Source organism: Xiphophorus maculatus, chromosome 4, assembly GCF_002775205.1.
Source record: "Xiphophorus maculatus strain JP 163 A chromosome 4, X_maculatus-5.0-male, whole genome shotgun sequence".
Classification (NCBI taxonomy): domain Eukaryota; kingdom Metazoa; phylum Chordata; class Actinopteri; order Cyprinodontiformes; family Poeciliidae; genus Xiphophorus; species Xiphophorus maculatus.
This window is the reverse complement of record NC_036446.1, coordinates 20,247,855-20,267,731: the sequence shown is the minus strand read 5'-3', so window position 1 is coordinate 20,267,731 and position 19,877 is coordinate 20,247,855. Positions and strand designations below refer to the sequence as shown.

General features: G+C 37.2%; 1 protein-coding gene across 2 annotated transcripts in view; it reads right to left on the bottom strand.

Annotated features, from left to right (window-relative positions):
• Positions 1-1,136: 1,136 nt before the first annotated feature.
• Positions 1,137-19,877, bottom strand: part of kif18a (kinesin family member 18A) — a 28,281-nt gene continuing 9,540 nt past the window's right edge. For both annotated transcript variants that reach the window (XM_014474152.2, XM_023331936.1), the window contains exons 10-18: positions 15,307-15,469; positions 14,811-14,975; positions 13,252-13,373; positions 12,869-13,158; positions 10,116-10,172; positions 5,705-6,071; positions 2,700-2,792; positions 2,504-2,601; positions 1,137-2,050 (exon numbers count right to left, since the gene is read on the bottom strand). In XM_014474152.2, the coding sequence (XP_014329638.1) occupies positions 1,917-2,050; positions 2,504-2,601; positions 2,700-2,792; positions 5,705-6,071; positions 10,116-10,172; positions 12,869-13,158; positions 13,252-13,373; positions 14,811-14,975; positions 15,307-15,469 (1,489 nt within the window). In that variant the 3' untranslated portion in view covers positions 1,137-1,916. The remainder of the gene's footprint in view (positions 2,051-2,503; positions 2,602-2,699; positions 2,793-5,704; positions 6,072-10,115; positions 10,173-12,868; positions 13,159-13,251; positions 13,374-14,810; positions 14,976-15,306; positions 15,470-19,877) is intronic.

Here is a 19,877-nt window from a genome sequence, read left to right as displayed (position 1 = left end):
TGCAGCTTTAAAAAAAAGAAAAAGAAAGAAAAAAAAAGGCCTTCCGCAGCAGTTCCCGGGCTTTATTGTTTAAGGCTGTCCCACACAGCCCATTAAAGAACCACAAGTACATTCATATTAACCACGCTGTGAGCGCCAGACCCATAATTTTAGACGCAAATTTCTAGGAATTTACAGACATTTAGCTATTTTTTTCTTTTGACTTTCTAATATTGAACAACAAAAAATTGATTCAATGAAAAGAAAACTTGGTTTAATCACAAGTAAATAGTTTAATAACTTACTTTTGGGATACTGGTGATACTTACGTGTGAAGCCAATCTGATCCACCGGCAAAGGACTAAAAATCAACTGCTGTCCTCTTTTACTCCCCAGACAGGGGTTTTACGGAAAGATCCACCCAAAGGGTCATGTCTACATGTTTGACATTAACAGTAGTCACCTCACTGTTTAACAAAATTTGAGATTGATCTGAGAAACAGTCCAATACTAGTCAATGAATAAAATCAGTATCGGCCAAAATCGGAATCAGCAGGTCGAGACTTTTTAAAGATCGGTAATCGGTGATTGGCCAGAAAACTGCAATCGGTGCACCTTTATTAATAACCTCTTCGTTTTTTAAAAGTCATGATTAAAATAATTTAGTTTTTAGATTTAAATTTACTCCACATGGAAAAGTCCACTTGGTTCTTGGTCCTAGTCTGACAAGCCGCTCGACAAGTTCAAGAATCAAGTTTTATCAACAATCAGAATACGAAGAAAGTTATCAAGAGGCGGTCTGATTTTGACTGTCAAACAACCTCTGAAGAGGTTTGGCTTTTAAAAATCTGCTTAGTGCTTAATTTATCACATGTGAAAGCAGCTCATGTCGACTATGTTTGTACCTGTAAGGAATGCATTGGTTTTATTGGCTACTACAGAATGGGAAGCAGATGATTTTTATGCTGCTACTGAATTTATATTTCAGCCTTTTATAGTTTTTCCAAGTACCAGGGAATTTGTTTCATTAGTTGTTCTTAATTCAGTTTTCTTAAGCTATAATTTAGGTAAACAAGAGTAAATTATACACAATGCTACAAAACTAAGTAAACCATTGCCAGACAAGGTTACAAGACACAACTCCCTTCACACTTTAGAAATAACAATTTTACTTTAACACATTCAGAAACTAGAATCGTCCTTGAAAAAAAAGAAAAAAAAACTTTTTCAACAATGTCACTTAAGAATCAAGAAGTCTAGTGAGATTCTATTATATGCAGTAACTTATTTAAATCATATGTATAAATAACCCCAAAGCTACAACTGTCTTACAAAATTTAATATTAAATGTTGAATCTCTGAACATGTGTGAGGCTGGAGCACCTTTTAAATGAGCATTCATTTAAAATCTGGCTTTACTTGCAACAGCAATGACCCAAAGAGCAAATACATTTTAAAATGGATTCATCAAATACAGGTTGATCTACACCAGTTTTATTAAGAAACATAAAATAACACAATTTATTACTGGTAGAACATAAAAAAACAACTATACAAACTGCGCCGAATAGAGCAGTTTTAGCTTTATCAGCTGCCCTGTAAAACAATTACCTAAAACAAAGTTATTCTAAAGACATGCTTAAAATACATAATGTTTGTAAAATGTCTGCCCTGAGGCACCTTTTTGCTTTGTTTGTGTGTGTATGTGATCTAAAAACTTCCAAAAAGCCAGACGTCAGAAGAGTAATCTACACAAAGATATCTACAGTGTTTATTTACAATCAAGTAACATTTTCTACCACATAGAGAATCCTGCTGGAGCACATCTACACAACAGAACGCCAACTTTGTCCCTGAACACATGTATTAACAACGGACGGAAAAGCTTGGAGAGTGAAAAGCTGTCCTAATAAAAACGATAAGAACGAGGTGATGGGTCACATCCGCTTGGCCACCCGTTTGATCTGTTGGGACGTTTTATAGAAAAGTGATTTGGGTTTCTGATGTTCAAGCACACTGAGATTTCCCTCAGAAACACTCCTCTCTACTCTGCGGGGCTTGTTCTCTGAACCTGAGGAAATAGAAAAAGGCAGGTAATGATTTAACAGACAAGCTTAAACAAACGCGATAGTGGATCTGAGAAACAGTCTAATACTAGTCAATGAATAAAGAAATATAAACATGATACAAAGAGCAGTTAGGTGACCAGAATATTTTACATCTTCTAGAAGATGCACAAAAGCTATTGTTTACAATTTGTACTGCTAATATATCAATTGCTAAGGCTAAAAACATTTTAAAGTGTGAGCTATAAATCGTATTTCTTTCTTTAAATCAGCACATTTTATAGTAGCTGGCTGGTGTTGAGTGATCATCTGACTACAATTAACTAAAGTCCTTAAAGTAACCTGAAAATAGGCTAATCAGGGCCTGTCAATACTACTTGTGATTAGTGTAATATATAACTATGTCAATCACGAATTGTTATATTAAGTGTGTGTATGGTGCTTTTCCTGGCATTTACCAGTAAATCGTTGCACTCTGAGAGGCCTCTGTGCAACGGAGGATTCTTTCTTTATCCGCTTCGGTGCAGAGAAACCCTGAAACTCTTCTTTGAAGGTGCTATAATTAAGACAAAAAAAATTGTACTCGGTAAAACTTTAGGATTTACATCCAGGTTACATCAAGAGTTACATCTGAAAACAAAAGAGGAAAATTACCGGTTGAATTTACGCTTTCCTTGTGCAGCTGATGTCATGTCCATGTAGGTCGGGTTGGTTCGTTTCGTCTCTTGCAAAGGACCGATATTTTGTCTACAGAAGAAAAGCTTACATTAATGCTACTGACTGAAAAAACACTGTAGAAACCATCTCTTAAAATGTGACCATATCTTAAAATATAGATTTGTGTTCCCATGAACACAAATCTATATTTTGTACTGCAGCCAGAGATTTCAGTACTAAAAAATTGACTGGTTAGGGCATATTAGGTATATCAACGAATGAAATGTTTTCGATAAGGATACACCAATATGAAAATCTGGGCCAATATCAGATATTAATATTGCTGTTGTGGTCAATAAACACCGCAAAACCAAACTGAATAAATCCGCGTAATAAAATCAGTCTGGAAAAACGGTTTATTCACATTTTAACAGTTTATAATTTGCACCATTTGTTTCCTGTCTGGAAAACAGAATAAACTGCATTGTCAAAATTCAGTTTTTAAGATATCAGTAAGTGAGTTAGCTGCCTATTTAGCAAGCTTAGAAACATTCAGATTTCTACCAGAAAAATAAGATAATTTAAATAATCTTACTATTGTTAGACTGCCTGTCTATAAATCAGTCTACATGCTTGAATTCCAGCTGTATGACATGATCTATTGTGTTTTTCAGCATAATTGGAAATTGAAAAATTTCCAATTCCGCCTGAAATGTCATGGCAATAAATGTCATTGGCATAACATTTATTCTGAACTGGTGTTATATAAATAAAATTAACTGAGTTGTTTTCACAGAACCAATCATCCAGTTTGAGGTAGTTTTAAAAGTGTTACATGTGTTTGTGTGGTGCACTTCTCGGTCATCTTTTTGTAATAAAACATTTCTTCTGAGGCAAAACATTTGTTCTGTTTTCGAGTTTGCTGAGGATCAAATTTCTCCACAACAATCCAATAATTCCTGTGTCAGTTTGCCATTTCCAGCTGAAGACTTGAACGAGCCGCCCTTTTCAGTAGATTTAAGCCTCTTCACCCACTCTTCCAGAATGTAAACCCACAGCTGGTGAGAATATCCTGTGTGTGCACTCTAGTTTCAGCCTTGTTTTGAATAAGGTTTGGAGGATTTTCCACTTTTGGATGACTTGGTTGCACTACAGACTGCAGCTTAGAAACATTCAGATGTCTGCCAGAAAGATAATTTAAGCGTTGAAACATGGAAAAATACTTGAGACGTCACGGTGAGATTCATCTCAGTCAGTCATTATAATGTTTAAAATATTTATTTGCTACATTAAAAGTTTAATTGGGACTCCTTTTTATGCAGCGTGATCTGCTGCTCATTCCTCTGGACGGCTCTGATCGTACCAGACATTAACATGCATAGCTAAATGATCTGGTCATAAGGACAAAGCCCAGTGTCAATTTTGAACTGATTTTAATATCTTAAGGGCATAATTACAACCAAACAGGACATTCTTGTAGATCATTTCTTACCCTAAATGCTGCAATGTAGCCTTGTTCTACTTTTGCAAACCTGTATCATTGTGCAAAAATAATGCCAAACCAGACCAGATTATCTGTGCTTTATGATCAGTCCTTTAATCTGTCTTTTAATATGTTAATCTTAATCTCAATATTTGCTTATTGGTGTCCAGTCTGACCAGATTCCCAAGCTGTGTAGTTAAAAAGTTCTCACAGTTGTTCATCAACAAAAAGAAGATGTCTTGGAGCAATGGGTGCGTTCAAAAATATGTGGTTTGTGGGTTCACGTATTATTCGCAAAAAACAAAGGATCTTTAACATGGGCTGCACAGTGGCGCAGTTGGTAGCACTGTTGCCTTGCAGCAAGAAGGACATGGGTTCGATTCCTGGCCCAGGGTCTTTCTGTGTGGAGTTTGCATGTTCTCCCCGTGTACGCGTAGGTTCTCTCCAGTCCAAAAACTGTTAGGTTGATTGGTCTCTCTAAATTCTCTTTAGAAAGAGAGTGTGTGTGCAAGGTTGTTTGTCCTGTCTGTCTATGTGTTGCCCTGCAATGGACTGGTGACCTGTACCCCGCATCTCACTGTCAACCGAGAGTACCTTGGGGTACAGTGGGGTACTCTGCTCGTTGAAGGGATAAAGGTGTAAGAGCTACCAAAAAAAAACTCAACTCCAACAAAACCATGAAGGTTTTCCTCATGTAGAAATGACACCAAGTACAATTTTACAAATAAAAAACTAACACTATGAATTTGTCAGATTTCTCTACAGTGGGCAGGATTTAAATGTGAAACTAACAAAACAGAAACTGGAAGGAACGACAGAAAGGGGAAGACTGAAAGAACAAAGGAACAAAAGAAAGGAGGTAAGGAAGGATGAGGTCACAAGGGAAAAAAAGAACAGGATGGAATAACAACATGGGGGGAAAGGGTGGTCGCAAGGACAAAAGTAGGAAAATAAGTCATGGAAGGAGGAAATGAAGGAAGGGACATGGAAGTATAGAACACAAGGTAGGAAAGAAGGACAGAAAGAATGATAAAAACATAGGGTCAAAACTAATAGCACAAGTAGGTCACAATAAAGAAAGGAAATACAGAAAGAAGATAATGCATAGAAAGTGGGAGATCACAAGGAGGAAGGTAGGATGTTGGACACAAGAACAGAAGGCAAGTATGAAGAAACAAAAACAAAAGGAGGGCAGAAGCAAGAAGGAAGAAGACAAAAGAGGAAGAGAGAAAGTACAGACCAGGAAGTACAGAAACAAGAAAAGAAGAGACAAGGGAAAATAAGTTTAGGGCACAAGGAAGAAAGAAGGGATGGAGGACAGAATGAATATATGAGGAAGAAATAATACAAGAAAGGAAGAACTGAAGAAAGGAGTCTACATTTAGACAACTGGATAGGAAATAAGGTTGTGAAATATAGAACTTCCTTGCCTTTCATAATTATTAAGACTTAGAAAAAACTGAATTCAAATTCCACACCTTTCAATACTACATAGGAACTCTGCTGACTAGTTTCTAACCTTTTGGCAGAAATCTGGTTGCCCTCCGTTGCTCTGTGTGGAAGCCTTAGCTGGCTGGAGCCTGAGACGTCCGCTGACGTCAATGCTTGACACGGGCTACCGTAGCTTAGGATGATGGTTGCATTGCTAGTAGTCTGATCGTCATTTTCAATGATTTCAAATGTCTTGTTTGGATCCATGGAGCTGGAGCAGCCAAGTGGCAGCTGAGCAGGTTCTGGTGTGCATTGGAGTGGGAGCATGCCGTCCTCAAATGCTTGGTACTTGACAATGCTTTGTGGACTTTGTGGTGGGAGAAGTGTGGAGAGATTTCTCCTGATGGACACTTTTGGAGGCCCGTCTCCGGTCTTATCCGGCGGATCTCCTCCGTCTAAAAAAGAACCCAAAATAATATGAATAACAGATTAGTTGAGTAATACTTGCATTCAAAATATGATAAACTGAAGATTATTTAGTTGTTCAAGTCTATCCCACCATACTATGCTTCCTGAACATGTAATTAAATCACTTAAGAAAAAAGAAGAATGGGGTGCAAACAAATATCACTAAAAATGGTAATGGTTCATCACATCCCATCTGTAATCAGTCATAAGTAGTGAAGTGCCAGCAGTGGGCTTAGGAGTTGGATTTCAAATATAACCATGAAGAAATAATGGAGTATTTCCCTTTAATTATGCCACTGTGGGATCACTAAAGTCAGACTGACATAAGGCCATTTCAAACGATGGTGCTCCACCTTTGTCAAAAACCCCCCCAAAAAACTTTAAGATATCAGAACAGGGCTGTGACGTGCATTATTCACCTAACAAGCAGTGCTTTTTAAAAATAGACCAGAAAGCAGGTGTTTACAAGCAAGCAACTTTTTTTCTTCCAAACTTAAGAAAATAAAGTTTTTAAACTTTTTAAACAATTGATTTTTTGTGAAATAATTATTCAAAACTATTGCAAGAAATTACATTTGGATGAGATGGAGTGATTTGTTTTAAATTTGCAGTAAAAAAAACCAAATTGTAATTTTTAAAGGTGGACATTATTCCACATTATTTAATTTTATTCTTTCTGTGCAACATCTATCCAGCAACTATAACAGCGACTAAAAGTTGTTAAGGTTACAGAACAAATATAGGTTAAACACAATGCCTGCATCATTTTGGGTGCTGGGGGAAGGGGGCTAAAAAGGGAAAAATGCCAGCACATAAAGGAAGAAGGAAGTGAAAACATAAAATGCAAAAGGTGAACGACTGATTTATACCATTCCCCAAATATCGAAAGCAATTTTTAGCAAACATGAGTCATACTTGAGACAGAGCTCCGTGTGAGGAATCAGTGATAAATACCCCTTTTCCTGTGGCAGAGGAGATGTCCCCAGCAATAAATGGCAGCAGAGTTTCTTCAATCACATATTTTTGGCTAGTAGGGGATTAATACATGCATGAGTTGCTATTTCTGGTGGGAGCTGCACTGAATTAGGGTCGCCTGGTTGCTGCTGCCTGTTTTTTATAGTGCGCCGTTTCTGGTTGGTGGAGCAGGGGAGTTTACGTATGTTGACGTTTTTCCCTGCCCTGCTGTGGATCTGCATTTTCATGAATGAAGCTCAAGAGGGATTGGGAGGGTTAGATGCTAGACAGACAGAGAGGAAAAACATTTGAGGATAGGATGAACGAAACGCAGTGGGTAAGAGAACAGAAAACTAAATGTGTTTGAAGCAAAAGGCATGACTAAAATGGAAGCAGGAAGAGGTAAGTGAGACAATTTAAAAAGTAAAAGATTTATTATAATATAAAAATAAACACTTAAAGCAGATGCTGTGGGAGACAGGTGAATGGAAATTCATACAGAATATCAGGTAAGGATTATTTCATTAAAATACAGTGATGCTGTCATCACAGTGACCAGATTTGTGGACTTTGCTTTTGTAATGCACCCCACGAAGAGTTAATGTTCTTTCAAAACCACAACCCTCACTAAAACCACTGAAATATGATTGGCTTTGCAAGCTGCAGGGTGGAGCCATTTCTCATAACATGGTGCAGTGACCATCGGGCGTTGTGGAAGCAGTGAGGCACTGATGAACAGCATCAGGATGAAAATCAGGAGGAGTTTGGATAATAAAACAACCATCACCAGTGAAAATGGTTACACAGGTGATACATTTGCACATCTTTATATGTAAGTAGATATGTGATATTAGTAGCTCAGTAAAATAATTATTCAATTATAACAAATGTAGAATCCATAAATGAGTTTATAACTGGGCAGTTTGCAGTTTAATTTTAAGATAAATAACAGTAAAATATTTATGAATAGAGAGAGCTTCTTATTTAATTACATTGAACACATGAAATGACAAAATAATTTACAAAAGCAGAGCTTGCATGCATGTTATTTATAAACAAAAGGACAACCTCTACATTTGATCATAGCTTCATTTCAAAGCAGGGCGACAGAACATCAACCCAAATGTCTGAAAAAGTGCGGCATGTAGCAAAAGTAAAAAGGGGGTTTGCAAACCAGTCAGTAAAATAAAATCTGATTCAGTCCAACACAACCAGAATCCTGGTTCCGACAGAGTAGCCATGAGTTCAGGTTCCGCACAAAATCAATATATCATTTCCAGATTTTCCTGACTAGCTCTGTAACAATATTAGGAAATCAAATAATGCTGACTTGGATGTTGATAATTGGAATTAAGATATCGATAGTGATCAACCTATGGGTTTCTCACTCTTCCACTTGTTTTCCAGCATGACAATTTCTCCACCCGTTTAAGCAATTTGTCAAGTGAAATAAACATCAAATTCGCACACTGATGGCAGGGTAAGTTATTTGCATGCAGAAAGTCAATGCATGTCCCAGGTAGGAATCATAATAACCAACCAGGTATTGCATCTGGCAGTCCTAAGCAATTGTGATTATGTACACATCCGTACTGCGATGACAACTATAATTCAATACATTGAGCAGCTCTACTCCCGATTGTAACTTTTTATGTGTATAAAGCACAGAATCAATTTATTCAATTCAAAACTCTCCATCACCATGGATACACCATTGAGCTGTCAACAATAATCAAGGACAGAGTCAATCTACAAAAGACTGGGACAGAGAACATCAGCTAGAAGTTTGGTGAGAAAGTGAAAGCTGTTGAAGAGACTATCGGGAATTGGAAGAAATATCGCATGACCATCGGCCGGCTCCAGTTTGGAGCGCCATGTAAAGTCTTGGCTCATGGGGTGAGAAAGATCATGAGAAGGTCGACAGTTCAGCTCAGAGCTACATGCTTGTTTATGATCTGAAAGAAGTTGGGAGCAAGGCCACCAGGAACTCCATTGGTCACCCATTTTGTCATAACAGTGAAATCTTGCAGTTTCCTCAAAGAAGGTAGATTTACAAGCCTGTCTTGGGTTTCCCACTCTTGTTTACCAATGTCCTCTAACAAAAACCTCTAAATCTTCAAAGAACAGCTGTATTTATACTGACATTCAGTTACTCAGAGAAGGACCCAATTTATTGTTCAGGTGACTTCTGAGGGCAGTTGGATTTCATTTAGGGGTAGCAGAGGAAAGGTTGCATTATATATTGGCAAATAATTAGAAAATACCCAGCCACTTTTCAATAGAGTGGCTAAATAATCAAAAGAAAGAAATTTGGAACTATAAAATATTTTTAAGACAAATTTTAAACTAAAATGGCAAAAATCTAAATTGAGATACGCCACAGCACCCGAAAAAAACAAAACAATCAAACAACAACAAAAAAACCCAAAACATAATTACATTGTAACAATGAGTAATTGTCAAATTTTATTAGAGAATGTGGCAAACACCCAACAGTGTACATATTTCTCTTCTATGTAACAAACTCTGGTCAACTGGCAGAAATATTTCATGCTCATATTTCATTTCCTGCAAAATATCTCAATAAAACATAGAACATCTGCCATAACTATCATTACCACCATTTGGGATGCGATATTTCACAGCGTTTCTCTATAACAGCTTCTCAAAGGTTCTCTATGTAATACTTCTCATGAGTTTTTACCTCATTTCACTATTCCAGTTTTGGCCTGGAAAGAATGTCTACAGCACCATTATAAATCAAAAAATATTACATGCATGACTTTTATTGTGTGTGTGTGTTTTTTAGTACTCTGAACAACTTCTTTACAGCTTTAAAAAGGAATAAGTGACATTTCAGGCTTTCCGATAACCACTACAAGGTTATATTGCATTTTAATAATAATTCATGATTTCAGATCTCTGTTTTAGCAGTCGTTTAACGTGTATTTGCAGAAGTGACTAAAAGGTGACATGGGGAGTGTATATAAGAGTAATTAGAGGACCAGATGATTAAGATGTGTAAAGAGGTTACTAACCACAGACGTTTTGCAACAGAAGAGAGAAAATCCATTTACCTTTAAAAGTCGGAGCTGCACTGCAGTATAACACTCTTTTACTGAGTCTCTCGGCACCTGAGAAGAGAATAAAAAACTAATTCAACAAATTATTTCCATTACAACAAAACGATCCAAACACGATCTAGAGTATACTTTTTAAAATGGTTTTATCACTTAATTTTACTTAGACCCTGTGAATGTAAACAGAAACTGGCTCGTGTGTGTTTAAGAAAATTTAATTTGATGATAAAGCCAAAGCATGAGGTGCAGGAGAAATGTCAAGTTGGCAACAAAAACTCCCCCTAATAGCTCGGGGTTTTGGTTCATAATAAAACATCTTATCTCTTAAAGTTTAAACTATGACAAACAACAGGCTCAGATTAATATCCCCATTCATATGTCACTGGATCCTTTGTTGTACTGACATTTAATTTAATTAAAAGTCAACAAGAAGGACTTTCAAATAAAACAAGCAAACACAGGAGCAGAGGGACAGGTGCAGCCTTTACTTCTCAACAAACAACAGGCACTATTGCAGCAAGGACTGCTGGCCAGCTTCAGTTCATGCTCCACTGTCTGCCATATCTTGTGTGTCATGAGCTGCTGGTGCTGCTAGGTCATGCAGGGATGACAGTTAAAAATGAAAACTGAAAGATGCAGTCTCATGGCTCCAACAAAACACACCAGACCCTGGACTAAAGCCAAACACACCCGCCACTACTTCACTCTTTAACTGGAAAGCCAACTTTTTATATTTAAAGCTATTGTAAAACATCCAGATGTGACGTGTGCAGGCCGTGCTGAAAACATTATTTATAACAGTACAGCTGGTTTGTTGATCTTAGGAACAGTTTCTTTAAATTACAAAATGTAGATCTAGACCAGTGTTTCTCAATTCCAGTACGGAGGGACCAGTGCTCTGCATATTTTAGATGTGTCTCTGTTCCAGTACACCTGATTCAAATAACTGCATGACCTTCTTTGAATGCCATTAAGTGCTGCAGAAGCCTGTTAATCGCCCACTTATTCAAGTCATGTGTGTGGCAGAAGGGAAACACCTAATATAATGCAGGGCAGTGGTCCCAGAAGGACTGGAATGGAGAAACATGGATCTAGGCGTAATGTCTTTATAGTACAATGTTTGTAACAAAAGAAAGAGAAAGTTTAACATCTGTCCCACAGCTGTAGAGTATGAAGGCGAAATGGGTGGAAGGCAAAGTTGTTGCACCTGGCAGAGGTGTAAGTCATAAAGTCAAACTAGCATGTGCACTAAAGAGAGAGCTATTCCTTGGAGAGCACACCACTTAACACTAACTGACTGAAACATTTGTGAGGTTGTTGATAATAGTTGAACAGCAGTAGTCATAGGTGGTCTAATGAGTCTTAACTATTTTTTGTTGCATTTCAGCCAGGACTGTGTAAATTGTGTCATAGCCCAGCTATTTCTCATGGGAAACTGGCAAACTACAGCGCACATAACATGCAACTAACATAAGGAAATAATCTGTGGAACATGTGGAGCTCCTCCCAACTTCAGCTTTACGAGTGAACCTATAATGTATAGAAAAGTAGAATGGGTTATCTAACAAAACATTTCAACATCAGTTGCTGTCGTTGAATACCTTTGAAATAATCTGAAGCATGGGGTGTCAAAGTGCTGGAATGATTTTTAAATATATATACGATTTTCAAAGAAAGACTGAACCAAATCTTGTTTTCTTTCCATAAGGCACACCTTCAAACCTCTCTTATATTGTGGATTTATAATGATTACTACTTCATTTGTTTCACAAAAACAGTGGATGTTTAGTTTATTGTTGAGCAGGTGAAAAAAAAACGAATGAAAATCTGTTTTTTTTAAATAAAAGAACAATTACAAAAACATGTATGTATCTTTGAGCACTTTTCACTTGACTGATCTGCATACCTCCACAGTACAGTATGCAATTCTTTGATGACTTTCCCCAACCACCATCCATTAACTGCTTGGATTTTGACTCCATTCCTCTACCTGATGATTTTTATATTAATGTTGGTGATGGAAGAGATAACATCCATATTTACTGTTTTTGACTAGCTGAAAAAATTTTTTTTTATCAAAACTCTTTTCTGACCTCATGGCTAACAAATCCTGGAAAGATTTCACAAACGTTTTTATTGATACATTTCAGAAGAGAAGACAAACATGGCTTCACCTCTGGAAATGTGCTTATGCTACATTTGCCTTATAAATCACTGGTGCACCTAGACAGTTGTCAACTCTTTGGATTTGCATCTAAGACAGAATCTGTGCTGACATGCTGGACTCAGTTTAAGAAAATGTTTAAGTTGTGCTGAACATGATATATTGATGATGGTAAATGCTTCTTGTAACTCGGGTCATTTCCTCAGTCCTAAAAATCTGCAGTAATCAAAGCTGTTCTTTTGAGGAGAGCTGAGCTTGTTAAATGAACTTTATGAATTACTTGCTAAAGGAACCAGAGAAAAAACATTCTTCTATCTTTCCTAATCATTTAATTGTAGGCATACTTATTGTTTTCAGTTAAGTTAAACTGTTAGAGACACAATCTGCCATTGAAGTTTACAATGCAACTGATAGAAAAAGCAGCAGAAAAAAGTTTCCATATGTTTCCATATTCTGCATCAAATGTTTCCATATTCTGCATCAAATAAATACTTTAGTTTTATATTTGTATAAGAATGTAGATATATATGCATATATGAAAATAAGAGATAAAGACAGAAAAACAAAGAAAAAAAAGGTGACTTACTGCAGGGGCTACTCTGGTGGTATTGCAGATGTGAGAAGGACAGGACAGGAGCCAGCTCACTGTGGAGCTTAACGTTTCTTGCCCCACATGTCTCCAGTGAGTCGCCACCAATGTCTTCAGTTTTCACCTGCTGCCCCGTCCCTTCCTGGTCTGCCCAGACCACACCTCTCTCCCTCAACACAACGTGCTCCAGTTCTTGGTTTTCCATCTCATCTGCTAGCCTGACCAAGCCAACACCATGTAATGCAGTGTACTGCCTACTGTAAGCAGGCAGCAGGATGTTTAACATTCTGAAATTTAAAAGAAAAACGATAGACACATTTGAAATAAGTGCAATTTCCTTTTGTACAGTAACAGGTCAGATATGTCAACGGTCAACCTACTTTTGCATGCGCTTATTCTCCTGATCCTGCAGCGAAGTGAGTTCAACCATCTGTTTTATGTGCTGCTTGAGATCATTCACCTGGAGCTCTAGTCTGTGGCAATACAAGTCCTTCTCTAACACCTGGAAAAGAAAGAAAAAGGTGAGTTCAGAGAGCACAAACTTTCAAACAAAAAGAGACTGAACAAACTCTCTAACAGGTAGAAAGAGACTGAACAGGTTGGATTGAGATAATTATGCTAAGGATAGGACAAAAAGTTCCGTGTTCATCCACGTTTAATCAGAAACGTAGACAGTTCAGAGCATGGGAGGAAAGGGGAAAAAAGGAAAAGAGAGCATCGTGACGTAAAGAAACTACGAAGAAACACCAGAGAGAACATTTGACCGCTGGGTGCGTCATAGTTCTGGGTCAGTTCCTGGAAGAAAGGATAAAGAAGAAAAAAATAACATGGACATGGTTTTAGGTAACCGGCCGCTGTGTGAAGGATGAGCAAAGGGTATTGATTTATTCTCTTCACTGATCCACGAATGAGCTGGAGAAATAAAATAAACATGCTTCTAATTACTGAGAGAACAGATGGGAAGGAAACAAAGACGGTCACGATGCCAGCAGTCAGACAGCCTACCCTCCAAAATAAACAAACAAAAAACAGCAAGCCATGCTTTTTGACAAATATGACCTACATTGTTACGTTTTTCTTGGTATCTAATCATGTCCGTTTGCCTTCCTACATTTCATCCAGTCTACATGTTATGCAATTACGCATTTAATTTGCCTCACCCCTACCTCCAGCGATCTGTTTTTCCTGAATGGCTGAAAATAGCCCGTAAGCATTCTGTCACCAATGTCACTCTTAGCTGTTGTTGGCTTTTATAAAACAGTAGTTTTAAATGGACTTTGACAGGTTTACAGTGTCAAAGTCTAGTTTATCTTGGTAAACATTTGGTCTGCTGTAAGCAAGCATGTCGTGATGCCGTTCCTACAGTTGAAAGTCATTTTAATAAGATAAAAGTGCCAGATTGAGGGGTTTTGCCCATCCCTGACCAGTTGCTTCACAATGCCTGTCAGCTGGCTGAAAGGAGGCTCTCATGGTGTGGAAATTAAAGGAGCGACTTAATCCATGAAACCCAGTTTTAAAACTTGAGTTGGCAAGCTTTGAGCACCATGCCTGTTAAACAACCAACTACTGTAAGCTAGCTACTTCAGCAGGTAACCCAGTTAATTAATCTCTTAATCTGAGCCTCTACTTGTGTCATTATAGAGCAGAAAAGTATAATATTCTGTGCAATAAACACTTGAAAAAAGCTACTAAATTTATTACATATTTATCTTCAACTCAGTGTATCCGAATATAAAATAGACTGTACAGATAATACATGTAATGCCAAATTGTAATACCTACAATCATTTAATTGTTGCAGAAGTAGGAATAAAATCTATATTTTTGTTTTATGTTTAATGAAAGTCAGTTGAAAGTCCTACGTTGTCCTTTGTCACAATGAACTTTGTTACTGTTTCCAGTATTGCCAGATGTTAATGGGTTAAAGAGTGTTACTCACCTCTGAGGTCTGATCATTTGACTTCAGCAACTTCATCTCATTTTCAACTCGGTGAAGCAAACCATCATTTTCTAGAAAACGTGTCTCTGTCTCCTTCAGACGTTTTGATATGTGCTGGTGCTGAGTGCGCAAGCTGGCAATTTTGCGCTCGTGCTTACAAGTGGCCTGTTGAAAACATAAAAATAATTGTAACTTTTTTTTGACATATGCACATATTATGCAATCAGGCCAATACAGAATTAGAGATTAAGGCATTTGTTTGTTCTGAAATTTTCTTTTAAATATTGTAAAAAGCAACACTCAAGAAAATTATTTAAAGTGAATATTGGCATTAAACATTGTAACCCTCTCAAATATGAGAAGAGACCTAAAAATTTATGAACAGTGACCTTTTTCCTGAAGTATAGTCAATTAAGAGGCTAACAGAACAGAAAATTGAAATGATGACTTAGCAGCTTGGAATCCAAAAACATCATGCAGTGTGTGCATCAGTTACCTTCTCCATCTTTTCTTTGGCACAGAAAAGTTGGACCTGCACGTTATCATCCTCACTGTAGCGCTGCCGCAGCTCATTCGCCTTCAGTTGCCGCTCTAGATCCAGCTGCTCTCGCCTGATTTGAGCACGGCTGGAGAAGATGCTCTGCAGAGCTTCTGACACTCTGGAGGAATGAGAGTTTATTTTTACTTACTATACAAAGTTTTGCTTCTTATCAAACTTTTTCAAAAATGGTTCACCACCAACAGTTTCTATCATGCTTTAGATTTAGAGCAGAGATTTGAACAAATGTATGAAATAAATGTGAGCAAACGGCCTGGTACAAAGGCTCAAAACTAAAAGTTATTATATTGTATTTGGCTTGTGATCAACATCCCCACAAATCTACTTTTGAAGCTGTAGCACTTAATTTTTACTGATGGAGCAACAAAATCAATCATTTAACTCTACTTTTGAGAGACTGGCAGTAATTACATAATATCTAAAAGCCTTGTGGCACATTACCATTATTAATATACCTAAAAGAATAGAAAACATTGGAAAAACTTCTTAAGCAGCGTTCAGATCATGCAATAATATCTGTGCAATCTGATTAAGTCTGTAGGGTTTTAAATACATATGTGAACATACAAAACGGACTGAAACGGCATCCCTCAGGGCGCCTTTGGAGAGAGACTGGAATACTTTTATCTGCATTAGCTTCATAATATGAATGCAAATCACCTGAAGCCTCAACATTTTAGGTTATGCGTGTAGTAAAAGTGTTTAGTAGCAGAGCTGATGGCTTTTGATAAAGCTGCAGCAGCATAGCAAATTATCTCAATAATGCATAAAACATCAGTATCACAAAGAACTGCTTGGATTGCAATAAACATTAGCTAATTAGGCAAATGCCATCCACTTAGGTTCTTTATTCCTGTAATATAATTTTGGTGATGCTTGTTATTAAATGCTGCAGAAAATGTTTTAGGAACGGGTTAAGGCATAGGTGTCAAACACCAGTCCTGGAGGGCCACTGCCCTGCAACTTTTAGATGTGACTCTGCTGCACCACACCTGAATAGAATAATTAGGTCATTAGCAAGGCTCTGGAGAACTGATCTACACAAGGAGGAGGTAATTAAGCCATTTCATTCCAGTGTTTTGTACCTGTGGCATATCTAAAAACTGCAGGACAGTGGCCCTTGAGGACTGGAGTTTGACAACCCTGGGTTAAGGTGTTCTGCAAGTCTGGCCTCATTTCCCTTCAGTGCTCCATTTGGGATTTCTCGCATTGAGTTTGATTGCTGCAGTTGAATTTTGCAGCCTAACTAAACCATATTCATTTGTAAATGACGTAGCACAAGAGACTGAATTCACTAAGGGTTGTACAGAAAAGTCTGAAAACTAATTTGGATGTAGAGTGGATCATTTAGCTCAGATCTTAATGCCAGCTGTGAATAGCCATGTTTAATATTGGGTGGTATCAGTTTAAGTCTGTATGAATGTTCTTACTGGCTCGGGACAATTATTGTTAGCATGACTGAGTCCTTTAAAGGTAAAGGACAATGGGGTGTGAGTCTGTGGAGCAGCATAGCTAATGCAGATTCCATCCTACTGTGTAGCAAGCTCTACTGCATAAATTAATTGTCAACTCCCCGCCAAAAATAAACCCAATGTTGTTATTTAAGCATATTTAAATTGGTTAAGTCAAAACTTAGCAGTGCTGCACAAATATCACATCGCTGGATGACTAACATTTTTAGTACACCTGAAGGCAAACTAAGAAACTCCGTGTCTGCAGCCTCTTGGACATGCCACTTGTATTCAAACTGAGCAAGTTGGATATTCTTAGCTATATGATGCACATATGTATTCCTGAAATAGAGGTGAGCTGATGCTCTGATTGGATGCTGTCTAGTTGAGTAAAGACGGCATAAAAGGCAGGAGAGGCATGCAGGTAAATAAGGCTGGAGAGCTGTCGCTGAAATGTGACTGCACTCTTCAATGCAACTCTAGTGACGTAGGAGACGCCGTGGCCTTGCTAGACTGTTGAATTTTTAATAGCCTGAGAAGCGTGCAGCCTCTATTCAGAGCCTCTTTCTGTGCGAGTTGTGAATTCTGATGCCAGTGAATGAAGTGTGTGGGAGAGAGACTCATTCAGCTTTTCCCTCATACCCCCGCCTCCAACCCAAATACCCCGACAGATGCCACTTTATGCCTTACAGACAGTCAGATAAGATGATAAGATCTGGCTGGTGTGATTTAAGGAAAATAAATGTGTATCATTTGTACTGAAAAAAAGGACACAACTGTTCAAGATTAAAACTCTACATTCGTTCATTCCCCGCTGCATAATCGTGGCAGACAGGAAATGAAAAAAGGAAGATCCGAATTAAACAGCATTTTCTTTCTAAACGGTTCATTGCAATAGTTTTCAATCCTGATCCTCTGGCCTCTAAGCACAGCTGCCATTAATCCAAGATATAAGACATGCTTGTCTAAAAAAAGTATACCGGAACCAATAGAAGCAATTAAACACTGAAAATGTGTCCTTTTCTATTAATTAATAAATATACATTTTGTAGCAAACATAAATCTTTATTTACCTTAAAGCCTCATTTTACAACCAAAGTTTAATGTATTTTATTGAGCAGATCAAAAGAAAGAAATGCATAACTGTGAAGTCTAAAGAAAGAGTTACATGGCTTTCACATGTTTCTGTTAAAAGTAAAAAAAAATAAAAAGTGGAATGCACGTGTTATGTTCCAGTTACAGCAATTCTTCAAAATGAAATCCATTGTATTGACTCAAAAAATTTAAACCTTATTGGCAAACAGCAATTTCACAACATAAAAATAGCTGGTTTGTGAAGGCCTCAAAGGATTGTTAAAGAACATCAGTAAAGACCAGCTTAACATAAACCAAGAAAGTCACCAGACCAGTCAGCGATAAAGTTGTGCAAAAAGTTTAAAGCAAATTTAGGTAAAAATATGTACAGCTCTCAACATCTAATGGAAGATACTTTAATCTATCAGCTGAAAGTAGAATATCACAAATGCATACCAGACTTTTTTCTTAACTGTGCATCGTTTACCTCCCACTTCACAATTCTTTCTGTTGGCCTCCCAATTAAATACACTGCAGTATTTGATTCAGATTTCCTACATAGTTTCCATTTCAACATTAAATATGTTGCAAAGCAGAAATTTCAAATTTTTTAATTTTGTCAGTTCTTAACATATTCTAGGTATCCGTTAACAAAAAAAAAAATAAATAAAGAGAGAGAAAACAGTGCTGAGGTTGACTTCTGATCCAGGACACGCTGATCTAAAAATGTCTGAGGACAAAAGAATAGTGAAATGGCCCTTTTAACATTTCTAAATGAATGTGTATTTATCTTTGGAAACACTGGGCAGATTGAAGAGCTTATCACATCTTATCTTAATGACACAAAGTTAAAAATAAACAGCACTATTAAGTATAAATAAATATAAGAATCCCTTCACTTTTTATAAATTCAAAGTCGTAACTTTTAGGAAAGAAAATAAGGTCAGAGAGTTGTAGAAACTCAAGCCTTTTTCCACACCATTTTCTTTTTCCATACTTATACAGACGTAGAAAATGATAGAAGGAAAATTAGTACTTCTTCAGGACTTTTAAAATTGAACAGCAGCCCTGGGGGCTTTGAAGGGACAATATGTAAAAACTTCTGCAAACCACTATATGACTAAGATTTACAATATTACAATTATGCATTACAGATCTCAACTTCTCATTCGTGTCCTGGTTAATATTCCAGTTTTAACTTATAATTGTGTTTATAATAAAACACAATTATAAAGACATTTTTTCTAAAGGGTGTTAAAGAGAAGTACACTTAAAAAAGGACATGTACCCTGTATTTATAAATCTGAGGTGTAAAGAAACAGTTCACCGGTTTGTGGGCAGAAAGGTTTCGACTGAAAGCGTTTGTGTGTGTTTTGTCTTAAATCAATGTGACTTGTTATACCCACTAGGGCAGCATGAGGTCATCAGCAGAGGTGGACCATTTTCCAGGAAGAAACAATTTTCCAAGAGGTCTAACCATCAGGTTCATGTGGGAGTATTTCATAACAGTAACACAAACAAGCTGCTTAAAAATTATAAATCATATTTAACAAGGAGGCTATGTAGTATATGCAGTTCTCATAAATGTTATGTGAATTTATCAAGGTTATAACAACAGCTGAGGAGCCTTTAGGGGGGACTATCAGTTCTGACACTTGCTTCAGTAAGTCCTGGGCCTGCCAGCAGATGAAAACTCCTTTAACAGGCTTAGATGCAATTATATAGCGCAACATAAATTACATAAATAAATATATTAACATGTTTATATATATACACACACACACACACACACACACACACACACACACACACACACACACACGCACGCACACACACACACACACACACACAGTGATTTGCTTCAGGAAATCAGATATATTCATCTCTCAGTGATAACTGAGGGAAAAACGGGATAGACAGGGGACTTAACTCTGCTGAGAGTACTGACTTCATACATGACTACATAAATAAACTATTTTATAG